Source organism: Danio rerio, chromosome 5, assembly GCF_049306965.1.
Source record: "Danio rerio strain Tuebingen ecotype United States chromosome 5, GRCz12tu, whole genome shotgun sequence".
Lineage (NCBI taxonomy): Eukaryota > Metazoa > Chordata > Actinopteri > Cypriniformes > Danionidae > Danio > Danio rerio.
The window spans coordinates 38,282,501-38,304,913 of record NC_133180.1 but is presented as its reverse complement, the minus strand read 5'-3'; the positions used below and the strand labels follow the sequence as shown (position 1 = coordinate 38,304,913).

The following is a 22,413-nucleotide window of genomic DNA, read 5'->3' as shown; positions in this document are numbered from 1 at the left end:
TGGTACGTTCTGCCAGGCTATGGAAGACAATGAACGAGGAAAGTTCTGTGGGCTAATGAGACTAAAACCCAATTTTTAGATATCATATTAAAGAGCATACTTGGTATAAGTCATAAAAATGAGTAACTGTCATGTAGTGGTTGAAGCATTTTGCTCTAGGAGATATCAATAAGCCTAATTCTAAAATATTAAAGCAACCATACAAAGGAAAATCTCCTCCACAAGAAAGCTGTTTGAGGATAGGAATTCTCCAGCAATGACTTTAAAACAAACCAATGATAAACAACAAAAGCTTCAAAAACAGAAGTCCATGTTGAGAATGGAGTAAGAGTATGAAAATTTCATATCATGATTATCACAGTAATCATGTTCAAATGTGCTGAAACTGTTAATATATAAACATCACATACACAAGGCATTCCACAAAGTTTCACATTTGAAAATTTAAATTTTTTGGTGCTTGATTTTGTGACAAACAACACTAACATGGATCCCGCCATACTTTTACTTCATGTAAATTGGGTTGTGTTTTTATAGATCTGTAAAAAAAAATCCATACAAACAGTATATTACTTTTATGTTGTGTCTCAAAAAAATCTGTTTTAAAAAAACCCAAAAGGGATTGTGTGATTTGATGAAAATATCTAATTGTGATTTTTCTTATTCTTTTTCTAGACTCTTAACACATTTCAAGTCATCACAGCTGGTTAAACTTAGAGCGCAGTGAATGGTAAACGCATAAAAAAATATGTTTTTACAATACTGTTTGCTCAAAAAAATAATAAAAACTCAACAATAGTATTATCAAGACGCCCAGAGAAGGAAAAAAATTGTGTGAGACCGATAAAAGCAACCAGAAGAGAAAATGTCAAATTTACGGTCCTGCTCATAGACGTTGCATTACAAACACCTCGCATAAGCGACTAAATATACAGCTGAAGTCAGAATTACTAGCCCCCCTTTTAACACATTCTTAAACATGATAGTTTTAATAACTCTAATTTCTAATAACTGATTTATTTTATCTTTGCCATGATGACAGTAAATAATATTTGACTAAATGTTTTTAAAAACACTTCTTTATAGCTTAAAGTGACATTTAAAGGCTTAACTATGTTAATTAGGTTAACTAGGTAGTTTAGGGTAATTAGGCAAGTTATTGTATAATGATGGTTTGTTCTGTAGACTATCAGAAAAAAATAGCTTAAAAGGGCTAATAATTTTGACCTTAAAATGTTTTTTTTTTTTTTTTATTAAAAACTGCTTTTATTCTAGCCAAAATAAAAATGAATACCTTTAGTTTACCTTTAGTTGATACATTCATTCATTTATTCATTTTCTTTTCGGTTTAGTCCCTTTATTAAAAAGGGGTCGCCAAAGCGGAATGAACCGCCAACTTATCCAGCATATGTTTTCGACGCAGCGGATGCCCCTCCGGCAGCAACATATCACTGGGAAGCACACACACTCACTTACACACTCATACACTAGTCAATTTTAGCATACCCAATTTACCTGTAGTGCATGTCTTAGGGGGAAACCGGAGCACCTGGAGGAAACCAATATGAACATGGGGAGAACATGCAAACTCCACACAGAAATGCCAACTGACCCAGCTGAGGCTCGAACCAGTGACCTTTCTGCTGTGAGGCGAACGTGCTACCCACTGTCGCCTTGATGAATTAGTGGCGAAAAAACAACCCTAATACAGTGATTTTGGTTTTAATAGACTATTTATTTTGCTATATTTGAGACAAATACATCTTTGAAGACTGAGCAGTAGACGTGGATCATGCACTTCACTTTCATCAGTGATCAGTTGATCAGACTTTTTAATTTTTAATCTTCCAACGCTGCAGTTCCTAACAAAGTTGCCGGCCAACTGGCTCTGTTTTATTTACTTACTAAAGCCAATTTGTTTTCACAATTGGCGCTCAGCGGGTGTTAATTTTGGACCCTGTAAGCATATAAAGTGATGAATAATTAAAAAGACCTCATAATAAGCTCTTATGGTTACTCAGGGGCTAAGCAAAGTAGCTCCTAAAGCTTGTGCATTTCCAGACAACTGAACAACAGAACAATAACATATGTACGAAGAATTTTATTAAATTTGCCTAAGCACTCAAGCCTATAGCATGGAAACTACTCAAAGATTTATGAATGAGGCCTCAGGACAGGACTTTAATGATCAGCACAGAGAAAATTACATCCATTTCACAGACCTTACACTTGTAGCTTCAAGTTTCGGAGCTTTATCAATGATATCCAACAGAAAATAATAAATAAATAAATAAACCAGGAAAAAAACTTTTGAAAAGGAAATGAAAAGGTTTTTTTTATTAATGATATACTCCTGAGGTACAGGTGAACAAAACTACACAAAAAGAGTATATTATTATAATCCTGTCATGACACTTACTTTGTAATTAAGGCACTGTACATTAATAATAACTTAATAAAGTTTTTTTTTTAAATAATCTTTAGCTCAAAATTTCCTAGTGGAAAAACTACATCATTCTGCAAAATAGCACTGATCATTTAAATAATTAATAACGTTTCTTTTTAAAAGTAATATAACTCAAGAATTCCTGGTGAGAAACAACTTTACTCTGCAAAAATGCATTTAAATAATAAATAATGTTAAGTAAATAATCACCTTTAGGGCTGTACCTGGTGATAACCTAGTTCTGCACAAAACACTGACCATTTAAATAATAAACTATTATTAAAGCTGTTTTTAAATAATCATCTTTAGCTCAGGAATTCCTAGTTAGAAACTACATTATTCTACAAAAAATGCACTGAGCATTTAAATAAAAAATGATTAATAATGTTTTTTTTTTTAAGTAAATAATAATCTTTAGCTCAGGAATTCCTGGTGATAACCTACATAATTCTGCAAAAAAAACACTGACCCTTTAAAGACAATGTAATACAGTGTTATGAGTTAAATACCTTATTATTTTAACTTAAATGGAATAAGTTCACAGTACTCAAATAGATTTGTTTTTTTTGTTTTTTAACTGAAATGGTTTGTAGCAATCGGTCTTCCTCAAAAGGGTTGAGTTGTCTTAACTTATTGGGTTATCTCATCATTTATTGGGTTTTACTTTGGGTTTTTAAATTGCTTCGTTTACTCAAATAGATTCACAGTACTCATTAGGATTAGTGCACAGTAAGTTCACAGTACTCATTAGAATTAGTTTTTGAACTTAAATAGTTTGTTGCAATTGGTTTCCTCAAATGGTTTGGGTTACCTTAATTTTTGGGGTTTTAGAGTGTAATAAATAATTAATAATGCCTTTTTAAAGTAAATAATCATCTTTAGCTTAATTGCTGGTGAGAAACTACATTATTCAGCAAAAAAAAAAAAACCACTTACCATTTAAATAATAATAATTTATTTATATATATATATATATATATATATATATATATATATATATATATATATATATTTTTTTTTTTTTTTTTTTTTTTTTTTGGAATATTCTTCTTTAGCTAAAGAATTACTGGTGAGAAACTATATTATATATTATTCATAAAAAAAATGTAATAAAAAAACAATGACCTTTTAAATGATAAGTTAATAATAAAGCTGTTTTTTTATTATCATCTTTAGCTCAGGAATTCCTGCCAAGAACCTACATTATTCTGCAAAAAAGCTGACCATTTAAATAATAAATTATTAATAATGTATGTGTGTTTTTTTTAAATAAATAATCATCTTTAGCTCAGGAATTCCTAGTGAGAAACTACATTATTCTGCAAAAAAAAAAAAAAAAAAGGCCAGACCATTTAAATAATAAATGATTAATAAAGCTGTTTTTAAATAATCTTCTTTAGTTCAAGAATTACTGGTGAGAAACTACATAATTCACAAAAAAAAAAAAAAAAGAGTTGCAAAATAAACCTTGAGCTTGAATTCACTCCCATAGGTTTCATTCATGGCTTAGAAATCTTTATCAAAGTCTACTCCCAATAGGAAATATACAACATGTACAGCATTGTGACCCAAGTAACAACAAAAAGGCCCTTTCACACTGAGCACAACGCGAGATGCCGTGATGCCCTTGAATCAAAACAACAGATCCCTATGAAGTTGTTCACACAATGCACAAAAGAGCGAGGACTTATTTTTCAAACATCAGCAACAAATACAAAAATAAATATTTAAAAACTTGCGAGGTAAGGAACTGCGGAGCAAAAAAAAAGACAAATTGAATAATTTATTTGTAAACACAATAGTTTGTGATTGTGATGTAGCTCTACACTTTATCTTAATTTACTGTTGCATAAATGAACTACAGACAGATTTAAATCCAAATAAAAAGTATACACATATTCATAAACAGAAAAGAGATGATCAGCATGAGCGTCATATTGGGACAGTTGCCAAATAAATGCATTGTTGTGCTCAGCGTTACATCACGCACATTAATTTGCCCTAGGGGATTCTGTGCGTCACCAATTCGCCTTGATTCATCACGCCATGCTCAGTATGACAGGGCTTTAACATGACGATGAAGGAATATTGATGATACAAGAGGAAGGGTCAAACAGGGTCAGGGGGTTTTGCTAAACCAGACAACACAAAGTTTCTACGTTTAATAAAAAGGACAAGACGAAAATGGCAACAGGCACATGACACAAGCACAGGCAGCTGATTGGTGCATTACCCTGTCAGGTGATAGGTTGGAGATGCAGCAAGCAGAGAGTGGGTGGTCCACACCACAAACGAGTGCTGGTGGCTGCCAAAAACAACGAGAAATACAGCATCACTAAACACACGCTCATTCCCAGAAAACATGCAAACACGCAGGACCAAGAAGAAGAGACACACACACTAACACACCAACGACAACAAACCAACAGAGAGCGGGAAATCGCCACGGCCATTCATTCAATTAAGCAGTTCAGATTAATCCGAGCCTCTAAATTACTGATAAATGAGATGATGACTCCAGTGATGCAAATCTGCTTAATGAAGACAACTTGACACGAGATGGCCGAGCATAATGCGCACAACAGAGACGTGATGGAGAAGAGACACTCAGGCAAACCTTTATCCTACAAAACAAAGACGGGTTTAATGATGCGGGTATAAACTCACACGATGTGCTCGCCACAAAAAAATATGACCAGAAAGACAACGAGAGACGGGTTAGTGATTGGATACAGATGGACGGAGAGGGAGTGTGAGAGAGCAAGGGCAAGCAAAAGAGCATTAGCTTAACAGTATTCTTTAATAATTCTGTATTATGGAGAACAGGGCTGAACGAGACAGGAGAACAGCTGGCCTGTCCCCGCGCACACACACACAAACAGAGAGAGAGAGAGAGAGAGAGAGAGAGAGAGAAAGAGAGAGAGAGAGAGAGAGAGAGAGAGAGAGAGAAAGAGAAAGAGAGAGAGAGAGAGAGAGAGAGAGAGAGAGACGGACGGACCTCGACATATTCTGCTTTGATTAACCAACATCCTTTTCAACTCTCCTGGACCAGATCCCTGCCAGTTAATTAGGATTTGAGAAAGCACACATGGACGCACTAGCACACACACGTTTGCTCTCTTTTTTCCCTGATTCAGATCGCATCTCTGCAAATCAGTTCAGTCACCCTGGGCATTCACTCCTTAGAGAGGAGAATTAAAAACCCACCTGAGGTCTGTCTGATAATGACACATCAAACATTAGCAAATGGCTGGAAAGCGAAGGAAAGATAGCTAGTTTGATGTTACAAAACATGTTTTTTTGCAGCTAAATATAACTGGCATTCTGTCGTGCCCTTTCTAGACTGCTTTTCCTAAAAAGACACTATACTGAAGGGCGACTTTAAATCTAGGACAAAAAAGCTTGAGGGTGGGAACAACATATACCTGATGTTTGAGGATCTGCAGGCTGGAGATGTTGAGCTTTGATGTTCAGACTGGTAAAACGGGAGACCGATGTGTCAATTTATCGATTAAAGGAAAGGTTTACTGGAATTTTCCAGGAACAGCTCAAGCGCTTCGGTTGAATTCTATTCGTGTCATGTTGTCAGTAACATCAGAAAACCATGTCAGCTCCCTTCTCACATATTAGGAACAAGAAATGTTGTAATGCACTTACATTGGAAGCCCAGCAGACAAATAGATCAAAATATCTGGATATGGTCACATCTGATGTTTGGTTTCAGGCCAAGAGAAAAAGAACACCTTTTGCAAAAGGCCCAAATTTAATCATGGAAAAAAAACTAGTTTTTTAGAGACAACTTAATTGTGTTATGTTAAATTCACTCAAATTTGTAAAAACAATTTAGTTAGCTTTTTTTTTTGTGTTGGAACAAAATTAAGAAAATTTATGAAACCTCTAGAAAGGGTCAATAAATTGTTGCAGACATACTTTCTATTTGAGTACATGAATTTGTGTGTCGTTTATTCTTGTTAACTTCCACAAAACAAAATGGGCTCCATAGCAACCACCATCATCGAGAAACCAAAACAAACAACGTCATCATCACTAGGTTCCTTAAAGGGAAAAAGAAATCTTCAGCTAAACACTGAGCAACAAAAAAGCATTGTGATTACAAAGACCACACAACTTTGATGAACACTTTTATACTGACAGTATAAAATAACATAAAAGCTATTGTGAATTATGTACTAAAAGGAATTTTGTGTAACTGTTTCACCACAAACCCAACATTTTGTTAGTGTGCATGCAAGAGGTATTTGATTTTAAGTTAAGAAACAGATTTGTAAAATGTTTAAAAGCACCAACAATTTTGGCTGGTTTAGATGCATGTGCTTAATGTTGTGTTCAGAGTAGAGCAATGTTTTTCTTTTGATAAATTCTAAAGCTGCATTTTCGGCAGTCATTACCCAATTTTTTATATTAAATAACATTTTTTTAAATCTTGCTGACCCTAAATTGAACACTATTACACATGAACTGCACTTAAATAAATAACTAATTGGATGAACTTAATTTAATTGAGGATACCATCCAATAAATTTGTTTAACACCAACTAAAAAAATAAATATTTACATAATTAAATGCAACTGAGTTGGTCCAACATGATTTTATCAAATAAAAGTTTGTATTTTTATTTAACTTAAACTCAAAGGTCTAAAAAGATCATGTATGTCTATTATGTGTCATACATTTCAAAGTCTTTAGTTTTCTTTTATTTGACCATTTTAAAGCATTTCTAAGCATATTTCATGAGGTACATATACAGTTAAGTGAGACTGATCTCAGAAATAATTTTAGGACAGTTATTGCTCACTAAGCAAAGCAACAAACTGCCTTTTTGCTAATTAAGCTGTCTACACCCAAAGCATGGGTGCTTTTGCAAGGTGGTAATCTCAAAACTATTACATGAAAATCTTATAAATCTAAACTAAACTAATGTGAAGATTAAACTCTAACAAGTCTTTCTTTAAACTCCTATGATTATACTTTTCTTTTCAAAATTTCCCTTTCTTAATTCAATCCCACACAAAGCATGCTGTGATCCACAAATCCACTAAACAGGCAGTTGGACCAACACAATTCCTTCATGTTGTCCCAACACAAAACGCTTAAGTTAACTTAATGGTTATAAACTTTAAGTAGTCTGAACATACAACAAAGAAACTGGCCAAAAAAAAAAAAAAAAAAAAGAATTGTGTTGTTTCAGCTCAATTTAAACAGGTAGTTTGAACAAGCAGCATTAATCTTTTTTTTTTTTAATTGTTCTGAAGACAAAAATAAGGGCACGTGTCCACCGAAGCATTTTGCACTGCAGAAATGCCAGCTGAGCATTTTTTTCTGTTGTTGTCAATGGAAGTGGTGCGTTTCAACACACCAGCAGCTAGTCAGGCTGAGTGCATTTCACGCTCAGTGCTGAGTGCTTTGCGTTTTTAAAACACTTTGACAGTTGGAGAAGCGCTCACAGCTAATTAGCTGTATAAGTCTAAGCTGTATACATTTTAAGTTGAACCTGCTTCATGTTAGAAGTTAAATGAACAAACAGAAAAATCCCATCCACTTGTCATAGGGAGATTTAAAAGTATGATGACCATATCTGAACTGATGGTGATATCTTTACATCGATCCTTGTCACTTCTTCATATTGTTGTCATTCCATATAATTCTTAAATATCCAAATGCTGGTGAAAATAAACAAACTAAAAGAGTGTGTGTATATGTGATGGGCATGGGTTATGCTCATCTTTGGTAGCTCCTTTAAAGGCATCTAACAGCTTCATATGTAATGAAGCTCTATAAAAAAGAAGGACCAGAAGAGATGTGACCTGTTTATAGAATACATAACACTGATGCAAATGAACCCCACTGTACCTACGTGGTGGGAATACTTATCTGATTACACATTACTGACGTCATAACGACAATGAATAATGTGACTAATACGCCACTCATTATTTCCTGATCAAGTGTGGGTGTTTGTGTGTGGTGTGAAAGTGCATGTAGGAGTGTGTAATTCATGGGCAGAAATGTGGGGTTCATTTTTTGTTTTGTTTTTGTTTTAATGCATATTGAAATTACAGCAAAACAATCCTCCAAATTTCATGCCAGGGTGTGTGTGACTCACAGGGCGACTCAGATCTGCTCAGTGACACACAAACAGATTTATCCTCCATATAATGAGGAGATTGGAGTGTTGATTGAAAGGGTGATGATAAAGAGACAGCTGATTCTGATGAAGAGCTCAGATGCTCACAGATTATGAAGCGGCAAGATCAAACAGGCACCCAAGGAGACAGACAGTTCTGTCCAAAACAGGGGAGAAAAAATAATAATACAGAGCAAATGATGCACATCAAAAGCTTTTCTGTCAACAGCCTGTTGATCTTAGATGGGAACAACAACAACAACATTTTCATAAAACATTTATTTATCCAACAAATCATGAATTGCTCTCAATTCAAGAAAGCATTAAAAAAAAGTTAATGTCAGAAAGAGTAATTAGCAAGGGCCTGGAGCAAGACTCACTGAGAGTGTCAAAAAGAACAATTTCCAGTGCATACAATTAGGGATAATATCTGGAGTATGTATTAAAAAGGTACCACAACCTTAATTTCCATATATGTTTATGTGTTGTTTTTATTAGTGACAGGTGGCTGAATATGTAACATGTATCATATGTATATGTATGTTCTTTGTTACTTGCTGTTGAACAATAAAAAAAAGTTAATTATAAAAAAAAACACTATTTCCCCCTTTCCCCCTTGTGTATATTATCCAATAAAATATGAACGATTTGGATAAATAAGTTATCCACCTATTTTTATGCGCATTTTGGATATGCGAGAAAAAATAACGCTTGATGGAAACGCCAAGATACGCATCAATTTTGAAAATGCGTATAGAAAAAACATATGCGCATAACTGAGTATGATAAAGTTTTTTATTGAAAAGATAAAAAGAAAAGATGCGCATAAACTGCAATGGAAAAACTTGTACCGAACAAATTCCAGTATGCGCATAAAAAAAAGTCATGTGATTTTGTTATAAGGGATCATGTGATGATGAAAAGAATGTGTGTAAGTGGACAAACCAGCAGGCTGAGCACACTGTAAAACATCTGAAATGTTGTTTTGGTCATTCCAAGTATAAGTGTTATTATATTATTAATTACCTCTAGAATTGTTAAGATCATCTGTGCTCTGAGTAACACGTCTTTAAACATGTTCATTGCATGTCGGCATTGTCTTCTTTATTATTGAATAAAGAAAAAAATGACGCAGCTTCTACCACAGCAAATTCCGTTTTGCGCTAGTTAATCAGAAAGTTTAATGCTAGGTAATCAGAACTAGTATTAGTTCTAGCGCTAGTTAATCAGAAAGTTTTGTTCTCTTTGACTCGTTGGATGGAAATGCTGCTTGATGGAAATGCTGTTGGATGTAAATGAAGCAATTTGAGCAAAGTAATACCTGATAAATGAAGAGAACTCAAACCAATTGAGTGCTGTAAAACCCACTAATTTAAGGCAAGTCAAACCGTTTGAGGAAACTGATTGCAACAAACCATTTGAGTTCAAAAAAACCTAATCTACAGTATGAGTACTGTGAACTTACACTATTTAAGTTGAAGTAATAAGGTATTTAATCAACTCATTAACTTCAACACTGAGTTCAAAACTCTTTTCAAATGAGTAGAATTAACTTTCAGTTATTTTTGAGTTAACTACACTCATTTCATCTGGTAAAGTGGACTGTTGGGTTGTACAACATAGAAAGCAGAAAATTTCAGATGACAGAGAATTTTGCATCAAAACTCTTCAAATGTTGTTTTATATTGAAAGGGAACTTCAAATAACAGATAAAACTATAATTGAAAATCTTATTTACGCAGCTTCTAAGCTAACAAATGAAGGTTTTTTTTTTTGCAAATCAAGTCATTTTCAGAGCAAAATATATTTATTTTTAACTATGCAAGTGCATTTAGAAGACACTATAATAGTTCACAACCTTTAGTGACAAACTGACAAAATGAGACTAACTTTAGCTCAATGTATAGACAACTATACAGTAGCCATGGGACGATAACCATTTTCAAGGTATACCGTGGTTTGGAAAAGTCAAAGTTTAAAAAACACCCAAATTTTCTGCTATACTGTTCCTAAGGTATGTGTATGACTTTTTAATGTTAAATTTATGTTTTTATAAGACAACAGTATCTGTATCAAAGATGCTGTTTTGAATTGTAAATAAATCAGTGTTTTTGAAACTAATGAAGACAGCAGAATTCAGTGATTCATTTTCATTATTTAGCCTGACATGTTTACTGTAAAAAAATGTTAAATGATCCTCAAAATAAGATATACTGTGTTCAAAGCGGCAAAAAAACTGTTGTTTTTTACCCAGACATTTAAAAAGAATATAATTTAGAGCAGTAATCACAATACCGTGACATTTTTATCCAAGGTTATCAGTCAGATTCTTATACCAGCCCATGCCTACTGTGCAGTCACAGCAACTAAACAGTATCATATAGCACACGTCATGCGATACACAACCTAACAACGTCTCCAAGTGGGGGGAAAAACAGAGCTCCCTGTGGCTCAACATTTTTCACTTAATTTCCTCTAATTATAAACAAGAATCTCACAGCTGCCATTTTGCATTGGTTGTGAAGGCCCCTTATGGACGAGTGTGCTGAAGCGAGCCCGGTGTGACTGTTTGTGCTTGTGTACTGCTCAAGAGTTTACACTCAGTCCTGTTATGAGGCACATCACAGGGTGCTGTGTTGTTCCATTTCCATTATTTAGAGACAAACAAGTAGCATCCATCTCTCTGCCTCTTATTTGCAGTTAGCATGAAAATCAAGTGGAGTTTGTTATGCAAATCTTAGATTTATTCACAAGATCATATAATGCTTATTGTGACTGAATGTTAGAGGATCTGTTATGTGTTTAACTGAGGGCTGTTCGCAATTTCTTCATCAATGTGACTAAAATATTTCAACATGGACTACATCTAAATCTTTCTTTGTAACACTTTTAAATTAAACGCTTATTATATCACAAAGCCAGTCATTTTTGTTGCACAGCTTTGGCAAATATGAGAGCTGACTCAGTGAAGCTGCTGTTTTTTTTTTTTATGCATGATCACATGACCACCCAGGGACGTCCAGCTGCTGTAATTATGCATTGTTCTGACCTTAAGCTGGGTTCAAAGGAACTACTTTTATTTTTACCACACATGCAGAGAGATGAACACAACTGATCTGCTGCAGAATTTCTACACCTGCTTTGCAAACAGAACCAGAAATGATAATATTTAGCCAAAGCATAGTCTGGTATAAGATTCTGACGGTATGATAACCTTGGATAAAAATATCACGGCACCAAGGCATTTACGGTATTGTGATTACTGGTCTAAAATATATTCTTTTTAAATGTTTGGGTAAAAAACTAAAACTTTTTTCCCTTTGAACACAATATATTTTATTTTGAGAAACATTTAAAATATTTTGGAACAGTAAAGTTGTCAGGCTAAATAGTTGAAATGAATCATTGACTTCTGCAGTCTTCCGTAGTTTCAAAAACATTGATTTCTTCACAATTTAAAACTGCATCTTTGGAGATCTTTTCTGCTGGAGATACTGTTATCATAAAAAATGTTTAACAAAATGTAAAAACAAAGCCTTACACATACTTTAGGAACGGTCTAGCATGAAAATGTTGGCGATTTTAAAACCTTGACCTTTCCAAACCGCGGTATACCTTAAAAACGGTTATCATCCCATGCCTAATTTAGCCTGTGTAAAGAGTAACTAACTAACACAATAATTTAAATAAACATACACTGCAATGAAAAACAATACTGATACGACCGATACAGAGGGTCGAAAACTTGCCATATTTCCAAACCCAAACCGCTATGTGAATTATACGACAAGAAAAACAAATATTGATGTTTAGAATTTTTTTCTGAGTCTCGATAAAAAATATAACTACATGCAAACAAATGCAGTAGACAATTACAAATTGCAATTCTGAAGTCTACATGGCTTCTAATATATTGTGTGTCATGTAAATAATGTTACATCTCCACAAAACATATAAACTGAGAAGAAAATACTTTTAAAACAAGTCAAAAATCTCAATTCTTGGGCTTTCAACGATTCTTTTGGCTAATTTAGGTTAATCTGTTGTTTTTTTTAAATTGAACAACAATACAAAATAGCACTATTGTTATTCCAAAAAATATGTTAACAATCCGTACATTCAAAATTGACAGTTATTGTTTTAATCATTTTTAAATGTACAGATTGTTAACTTTTTTGGTATAACTAAAACCATCTATGATACATCTCTCCTTATTTTGTTTCTGCTGTCATGAAAAATGCAATCAATTAAGCTGTAGAAAGTTTAACGGTTCAGAAGTCCTTGCTTTATTCTTGCCCCTTTTGATTTGTTCCTCTTTATGTTTTGCATTACATTTCTTCCAATTCCACCCCATCACTATACCTTCCAACCATATTTTCTTCTTAATAAACATCCTCAACCTTCCTTCCAGCTATATTTCCTTCCCCAATCTTGTTCTCTGCTCATCTTCCTTTTTCCATCTCATCTCCATCCCTCCTGCCTCTTCTCCACTCCCTTTCCTTCTTCCTCATGAGGTGATCTGGAGGTGAAAATTGGATTCTTGCCTTTCCTCTTAATAGACGTGAATAAATGAAGATGGATATAAAGGAAGAATGATAGAAAAAAAAACTTGATACAATCAGTCCTTTTTTCCACGGGTTCATGTTGGAAGCATACAGCCTTTACATGATTCTGATAAAATAACATATGACGTGTGTCATGTTAGTTCCAGGTTTTTAGAGGATGAAGGTGTGGGGGTAAATTACAAGGAAAAAAAACTTTATGTCTCTGACTGGCAGAGGCACAAGTGACTTAAAGCAAAAGACACACTACTGCGGCACTGACTTATATTTAATATAATCCTGCTATTAAAGTCACATGCTTACATGCAGCGCCCAAAATTAACACTTAGCATGTGCCAAATGAAAGTCAAAATTGGCTTTGGGATTGGGAGTTACTCACTAGTTGGCTGATGTCTTTATTAGGAACCACAGGGCCCAAAATGAACTTCAACTCACCTGCCAATGGCAGGGATATTGTGAGCCATAAATATTCCTCCCTGGCTGAAAGCATTTCATACCAACTATGAGACTACATTATTCTTATGAAACTTACCATGATAGTAATTTACTCAACTTTTTTTATGTACAGTTGAAGTCAGAATTATTAGCCTCTCTGAATTATTAGACTATTATTATAAGACTCCAAAAGAAAAAATATTATCCAACGTAGAGCTACTGTCCTATCATAATAAAGGCAAAATAACAACAAAAATATTGAAAAAAAAAAAATGGCATGCCTTTACTCGCAATATTGGTGAGAACGGGCCACATACAACACTTGTTTTTTAGCCAGTGATAAACTTCCAGTGAAAGCTTAATGTGACTATTTTAAATTTAACAAGATTTCTTTGACATCATTGATGTTGTAATGTAATTACAGTACATTCAGTTAAATAGACTTAACATTCATTTAGCTGTCCAAGCATAAAACGAGATGAAAGACCATGTAACCGCTAGTGCTGTCAGTACAAGTAGGCTAATGCAGAAACTCCATTGAAAATACTGGGGTACAATATCATATTTTAAAGACATGGTAATATATCTAACAGGCAGTAAAGATTGATGATTTTTAAAGAAATCAGATCTTAAATGTGACAATTTTATAATGAAAACACAAGTCTGACTGAATCAGTGGCTGATTGAGATTAAAAGTCTGTGTGCATTTAGCCTATTAGGGGCTTCTCACAATTTTTTTCTGAACAACATATACAAAAGTATATATTGGTTGAAAGTATACAACACAAAATATTTTTGCAATTTAAAACAGCAGTTTTCTATTTTGACATATATAATTTTATATATTTTAAAATGTGATTAATTCAGCAATAGCAATGTACTTTAAAATCAGTGTTAAAACAACAGCTTTATATTTCATAGAAACTGTGAGAATTGCTTTTAAAGGAAACACTTTTAAAAGCAATATTCACCTCCCCAAAAATGTAGTTCTGTCTTCATTTACTCAGCCCTCACTTGTTCAAAACCTACTTGTTTTTTTTTCTTCTGTTGAACACAAAAGATTATTTGAAGAATGCTGGTTGCTGGGATACGTTGACTTCCATAGTTTTTCATAGTTTCATAGTTTCATAGTTTTTTTCAAACTGGTACCTGCAACCAGCATTCTTTAAAATATCCTCTTTTGAGTTTAACACAAAAAAAATAAATACATACTCTAAGGTTTAAAGCCACCAGGGAACGTAAAATAATAGGTAACTTTCATTTTTAGGTGAATTATCCAACATTAACATTTAACATCAATGCTGCTCTATTATCTTACTGAGCCCAAACATGACTACTGATGCATATAATATAATACATTTAGTATGTGAGTTTTATAGCCAGTAATAAATATATACAACCAGTAAATTTCATCAATTCGCCTGCTGTTTGCAGGTGTGGCAAAAAGTTAATTTTGAACCAAGCTCACATGTCATACGGTGTGGCACAGCAGGAGCTGATGAGGTCACATGATCAGAATAGCGCACTTCAGGCAGTTTGCAATAAATACACTCTGAAACTGTCACTCTGGGCTACAACACCTGTCAGAAATAACCTTGAAAAAAATAATAAAATAAAAAAAAGAGAGAAAGATATAGTTCAGATTTAAAACTACACCCACATGTTTGAATGTTTAGTAGGCCCTTAAATTACCTGATTAAATTACGGAATTGATAGAGAAATTTAATAAAATATTGATAATCGGCAGAAAGACTTGGGATATCCATTCAGGGCTCAACAATATGGACTGCCTGATGGCCCGGGGCCTGTATGAGAGATGCTCGAAACAGCAGACAGAATCAGTTGCCCCGATTGGGCCAGTGCTACCTTGTAACTAAAGTTTAATTTACCTGCAACTATTTGCCAGCTGTGTGCAAATACAGTGGTAGAATCAAGAAACAGCTTGTGCTTTTAAGCCTTTAAATGCTACCTTCTATGAGTAGTCATATATTGCTTTACGGTTCCTTTTATCTGATTGGATGTTGTGAGCACGCAATTTTTTTCTGTAACCTGGTAACAACCAGTACAACAAAGAGACGGCAACATGGCGGCAACTTCTAATTATGAGGCATTTGCATAACACTTAGAATTTTGCTCACTTAACGTTCATTAATATTCTTTAAATAATTTCATTCTAGATTTACAGATGTTATTTTTGACAAATTATTTAAAATATCAGGGTACATGCAGGAATCCTAGAGGTAACTTAAAGACCTTCTCAGAATATTTTAAGGCCTCATCGCCACCTTTAACTTAAACAGTTGTAGTTAAATAAATGAATTGAGCACAACCACGCAACAGAACTCAGATAAGCTCAGAAGAAACAAAGCTTGAAAGAATAAATTACGCAGTTGTTTTTAGCAACAGGCTTCAGCCACTGTTTAAACTCGTCTTTCTCCAATCAGAAATACGCAAACATACATTTTCCCATTTTGCGTTTTTTTTTTAAATACCTTTTAAGGTCCTTAATTTTTCAAAATCAACTTTTAATACTTTTTAAGACCCAGCGGACACCCTGAATATTAACTTTTCATTTTTGAAATTTTGGCAGGGCAAAAACAAACCTGAACCACTGGACCAGTAGAAAAAACCCTAGCTTTGAACCCTGCATTAACATTTAAACCATGTAGATGTACACAGACTTTAAAATCTGTAGTATTTGAAGAAAATAAAACTTGCAAGAAATATGTTATTAAAAATGTACTGCAGTAATATAAAATTATTATCCATTTGACTAAATATATAATGGTATTATAATGATAGGGCTTCATCTCTAGTTTCTCTTCAGTGAGTATTTTAAATGTATTTTTGAAAATTACATCTTAAAATAGCCTTTATTTTACTTTAAAAAGACACAGATCAAAGAATTGATGGAATAAACCCAAATGCAAAGAACAGACACTAAAAAAACAGCTGGTGGCCTCCTCCAAACAGAATTTTGACTGAAAGGTAAAGCAAAAAAAAAAATCTGAAAACATAAAAATTAATAAAGCAGCCTTCTCTCGAAATGCAGCAGCAAGGAAGCCTGACACATCTCCTGCTTTTATCTGAGATCACAAGGTAGAAAAGGCTGAAGCACAGAAAGAATCCAGCGTGAAAGGTGAACGTGCAAAGGACGAACTGCTGTCTGTTTCTTGCTGACATTTCACTGAGTTTGACTTTGTCTTCACAGGAGACTAAAACACATCAGACAGAAGTTGGCAGAAGATAAAAAAGCACAAACACACCCTCAAATTCCTGGATGGCTGAGATTCCAACAACAACAAAAAAATCCAGGTTAAACTTTCATTATCATAATATGAAAGAAGGTCAAGGCTGAGGTCCTTTTAGCAGCGGATGAGCAGGACTTTAGATGTGCCACGTTTGAGCAGAGTCTTCACCTGTGCCAACACACAAACACACACACCCATGTGTGCGTCATTCTCTTCCCCCCCTGCGGCACAAGCTCTCCGGCTGTCACTCCTCATCACTGTTTTAAGCTGAAGCCCAGAAATCCTTCAAGTCACCGATACAAGAATGTCACTTTTTCTTTTTCTTTTTTCTTCTTGAATGTGCCCCTAGGACTGTGTGCTGAAGATTTTGTTGTGGTGCATTTGTGCGTTCTGTCTCGGTCCACTCAAAAAAAATACAAAGAAATTAATAAATAAAAGACTTGTGATTTCCTGTGCAAGTATTTTAATGAGTATGGACACCTCTCTCTTGCCCTGCCAAGCGTGAAATCCTCACTACAGGCAGCGGGTATATTTAGAGGTGAGGTAACACTTCAGCAGTGCACTCAACTAAACGAATCCTCACCTTCCTTACACTGCATACACATTAACTTCAATAAAGTCCATCAATAAAAAAATGGATACATGTTATTGTTTTTTTTTCAGAATCAGAACCATATTATTACAGCAGATTATTACTTTTTTTTGATGCGAGTGACACGATGGCTCAGGGGTTAGCACTGTCGTCACATGGCAAGAAGGCTGCTGGTTCGGGTCTCGTCTGGTTCAATTGGCATTTCTACTGGAGTTTACATGTTCTCCCCGTGTTGGCATGGGTTTCCTCTGTGTGCTGTCCGGTTTCCCCCAAGACATGCTGTAGGTGAAATGAATAAACTAAATTGGCCTTAGTGTATGTGCGTGAATGAGCGTGTATAAATTTTTCTTGAGTACTAGATTGCAGCTGGAAAGGCATCCACTACATAAAACATATGCTGGATAAGTTGGCGGTTCATTCCGCTGTGGCTACCCCTGATGAATAAAGGAACTAAGTTGAACTAAGTTGGAAAATAAATGATTGAATACATTTTTTGACAAGACAAAAAACTAAGTTTTTAACAAGCACATCAATTAAGATGTTAGAATTGAGAATTGATGTAACAACAAAATAGTGTAAAAATAAATACAAATTAGTTTATGGAAGTCTTAATTTCTAGATTTTTTTAGTTAGATAACAACATTTGCTTCTGTAACAATTAATGACAATTATTACGACAAAAAAATAAAAACTACAATTTAATTTACAGTGTTAATTTAACATGATTAAAATGTACAAATACGAACTAAATCTAGCACTAACAAATACATAAAAATCCAAAAGTCAAACAAAAAGTGCTCAGGGGTAGCTTAAATAATGTGTCGGTGCTTTTTGGGTAAGGGATTCATTAGAATAAACAGCAAAAATCCGCCCAAGGCACTATTCCTAGGAATAGCCATGTCAATAAAGGCTTTTTAATATTTTTTCCACATTTTTGAAGCGCCTTGGACTGATTTTTTGCTGTTTTTACTAATAAATGTATGTTGGTCTTTCTTTATTTACAGATGTTTAACCAATGGGCGGCATGGTGGCTCGGTGTTTAGCACTGTCACCTCACAACAAGAAGGTTGCTGGTTCGAGTATCGGCTGGGTCCAGGCATGTGCACACATAGAGCTCAACCCTGTGCAGTGCACATGCCCTTTTTAGTCTTGGATAGAAAGTGCCCTTCCAAAATGATCAAAAGTGCCCCCGCGACGCGGCACACTCTCGGTCCCGCCCTTCAGTAGGCGCGCAACAACACAGCTGATCAGAATGCGAGCGACAATATCGCTCTTTAGTATACGCGCGCGACCACAAACACACACACACACACACACACACACACACACACACACACACACACACACACACACACACACACACACACACACACACACACACACACACACACACACACACACACACACACACACACACACACACACACACACACGAACACACACACACACACACACACACACACACACACACACACACACACACACACACACACACACACACACACACACACACACACACACAAAGGTATTACTTTTTACTTCATACATGAAGTTTTTAGTTATAATACTCCGAAATCATTCCGCATAAATCCGCAGATTTTTTACAAAATTCTCAGCTGAAATAGCAGAAAATGTCCACAGATTCATTTTGGCCCTAGACATGAGCTATAACTGAATTTAGCTAGCTAAATTGTCCATAGTGTACGAGTGTGTGTGTGAATGAGTGTGCATGGGTGTTTTCCAATATACTGGTTTGCGGCTGGAAGGGAATCCGCTGCATAAAACGTATGCTACAATAGTTGGCGGATCATTCCGCTGTGGCAACCTCTGAAATAAAGACTAAGCTGAAAGAAAATGAATGAATGTTTAAACATCAACCTTCACTTTAAAAAGTAATAATGATCGCACTAATTTCATTTTATTTTGATAACATATTTCATTTTATTTTGATTAACTGCACAACCTTAATTATAGCATCCACTACAATTGATGATAATGTGCTTCACTTTAAATTCTCAAACTCATTAAGGGGATTTTGACTGCCTGCCAATGCTTTCATTGTTCATCATGCTGGAAGAAATAAAAACAGCTTTGGAAAATGATTCCAATCATGCGATTACTTCTAATCATTGTTACATTCTCATAAAATTAAACGATTATTAAAACTTTATAGCTTTCAGTATGGTTATCATCTGATGTACACACTCTTATTAATTTTTCTTTTCTAAAGCAGCTAGCAGTAACTTCCTGTTGTTTAACATATTCTGTCTCAAAACACAACAAAAGCAGAGAATGATTCATGTGTCCAAGAGGCATCTCTCCTCCCATTGAGAAATACAGAGACCACAGCTCACCCTCTAATCACACACAACACACAGCCAAAGCAGTAAAAATAGATTTTGTTTTTACTGGGCAAGGTTGGGCAGGGAGGGGCGACAGCGGGGTCAGGAACTCAACACTGCAATCCACAAGCCCAAACCTTAAATCTGAGAAGATACAGATCCGTATACATAAACCCAGTTTATTGATTCTCACAGTGAAATTTATGGGGACTGTACACACACAACAGAGCTAAAGCTAGACAGACACAAAGACAGAAGAAAGATACCATAACCAAGCCATTTTCTCAGATCCAGCCTGTACGTCAGAACTGAACTAGCAAAACCACTTTCAGACGACGACGACAGATATAGCCTATGATTAGTAAGAGAGACCAGCGCCTAAAACTTTCGCTTCACAGTTAACTCTCAAATCACTCACAGTTTCAGTGAACGACGAAAATTAGGTTATAAGATTAGTAGCAGTTTTTTTTTTTTTTTCAGACACAAGATAAAGGAGTAAAACCCCAAGTATACTTTATGTATAGCAGATCTAAATGCATCAAACCCATATTTAATCATCAATAATATGAATGTATTATTTGCATATTGCCTGATTTGTCTATAGATGTGCAGATTACACATTGGAATCGCTTTTGGATTACTTAACACAATCAATAAAAAAATGAACTGTGAATGTTGCATGCTGAATTATTTTCTGTAAGAGGGCATCCACAGGTTGAGTTTCTAATGTAATCTTCAATAGTTAAATTAAGCTTTATATGTGTGACATGAAAAGGATTTGTTTTGTTACTTAAAAAAGACATACTACAATTTTTAACTGTTAAAAAAAATTAGCACATGATCTGACCAAGAAGTGGGAAAACCGAACATGTTTTTGGGCAAAGCAAAACACACTTGGCATTTCCAATTTACACATTTTCATTCATGGTTTCTGTGAACTGCACTAATAGTCTAATATATGGAATAGTGAATGACGATAGCAAGTGATTACAGAGTCAGTCATAAACAGTTAAAGCACACCATGGGTGCAAGACTGAATGTGTGAATCATAATATTAGATTAGAAGCAGATTTAAAACTGTCAAATAGGCAGGGGACAATAAGGTTTACTGCGGTTTGGAAAACTCAAGGTTTTAAAACCCATTTTTCTGCTATACCATTCCTATGGTATGTGTAAGATTTTTATTTACACTTTTTTTTTTAATGACAAAAGTATCTCCAGCAGAAAAGATGCCGTTTTAAATTGTACAGAAATGAGTGATTTTGAAACTAATGCTGCAAAAGAAGTCTATAATTTATTTCATTTTTTTAGCCTGACAAGATTACTGCTCCAAAATAATTAAAATGATTCACAATAATAAATACTATTGTGTTCATATGGAAAAAAGTTTTTTTTTTTTTTAACCCAGACATTTAAAAAGAATATAGAGGAGTAATCACAATACTGTGAAACCATATTTTTAAGCAAAATTATCATACCATCAGAATCGTATACCGGTCCATGCCTACTGCTGAATATTATTTTCCTAAAGAAATCCCAAGCTGTAATCACTGTCTTGGCATATATATTTATATGTTGAGTAAAAACACATTCCCTGAACTTCTGACTTCTTTATTCTAGCCATAGATGTTGCATCAGTAATTGTCAAAGTGAAATGTCAATTTTCCAATCACTCACATTTATATATATCTTAAAGCATATTGCAATAAGTGCTTTATGAATAAATGTGAACTGAGTTGAACTACAATAAATCTTACATTTCACACAAAAAAAAAATTGGAAACAATTTTCCACGGGACTTTAAGATGATACACAAAACCCATTGAAATGCCTTAGGTGACTTGACAAAGGCTCACGTGTTAAAATATCTTATTTAAACGGATTGATGTAGCATTAGCTGTAAACCGGTCAACAAATAAGGTGAAGCTGTGATAGGGGTGCCGAAATAAGGATTAAAAGAGCTGATGCCCGATAGCGGTCATCTTCCGCGTATCATCCAGCATCAGTGCTGCATCCTCCAGCAGCCCACCGGGCCCCCACCCACCACCACAACAACACAAGCGCTCAAATCCAGGGCGCACGACACGCCAGGACAAAAGACTGCTTCACTGGCTGTTTTCACGGCCCGGTGCGTACTAGAGCTCGTAAACAGAGCCGCGAGGAGAAAACCGCTTGAATAGAGAAGAAAGCGCATGCAAATCCTCCGCGGGTGGAGGAAACCAGGCGGCGCGCGGACACACGCTAAACGAGAAAAACGGGTCTCAAGACCTCTCTAAACGTCCACAATTTAGGTTACAGAGAAACGAGGGGAGGCGACAAACCGACCCCAAAACAAGCACAGTAGCAGCATCCCTGATGTACGACTAAAGGCGGAATATAAACACTCTCACGCGCCCTCGGTCACATTTAAAAGCACACACACACACACACACATTCACACACTCTTCAACGCGTTAATATTACAGCTACTTACATGTATGCTGGGGAGAGTGGCGAGGACCTGGACGTTTTAAGGACGGGCACGGGAAATTTCCAGCTGACGGGCGAACCGCTTTTCCATTTTAAAGGCATGTTTTTCCAGTCAGCACTTCTGAGATACAGCGCGAAAGAGAAGAGACGTCAAGAGCGAGTCCATGAAG

General features: G+C 35.1%; 1 protein-coding gene across 10 annotated transcripts in view; it reads right to left on the bottom strand.

The window, feature by feature from the left end:
- klhl13 (kelch-like family member 13) overlaps positions 1-22,413 on the bottom strand; it is a 97,583-nt gene that overhangs the window by 37,886 nt on the left and 37,284 nt on the right. For 4 of the 10 annotated variants that reach the window (XM_017356040.4, XM_073949831.1, XM_005165273.6 and 1 more), the window contains 1 exon segment: positions 4,680-4,751. In XM_017356040.4, coding sequence (XP_017211529.1) covers positions 4,680-4,751 — 72 coding nt within the window. 10 annotated transcript variants of the gene reach the window in all.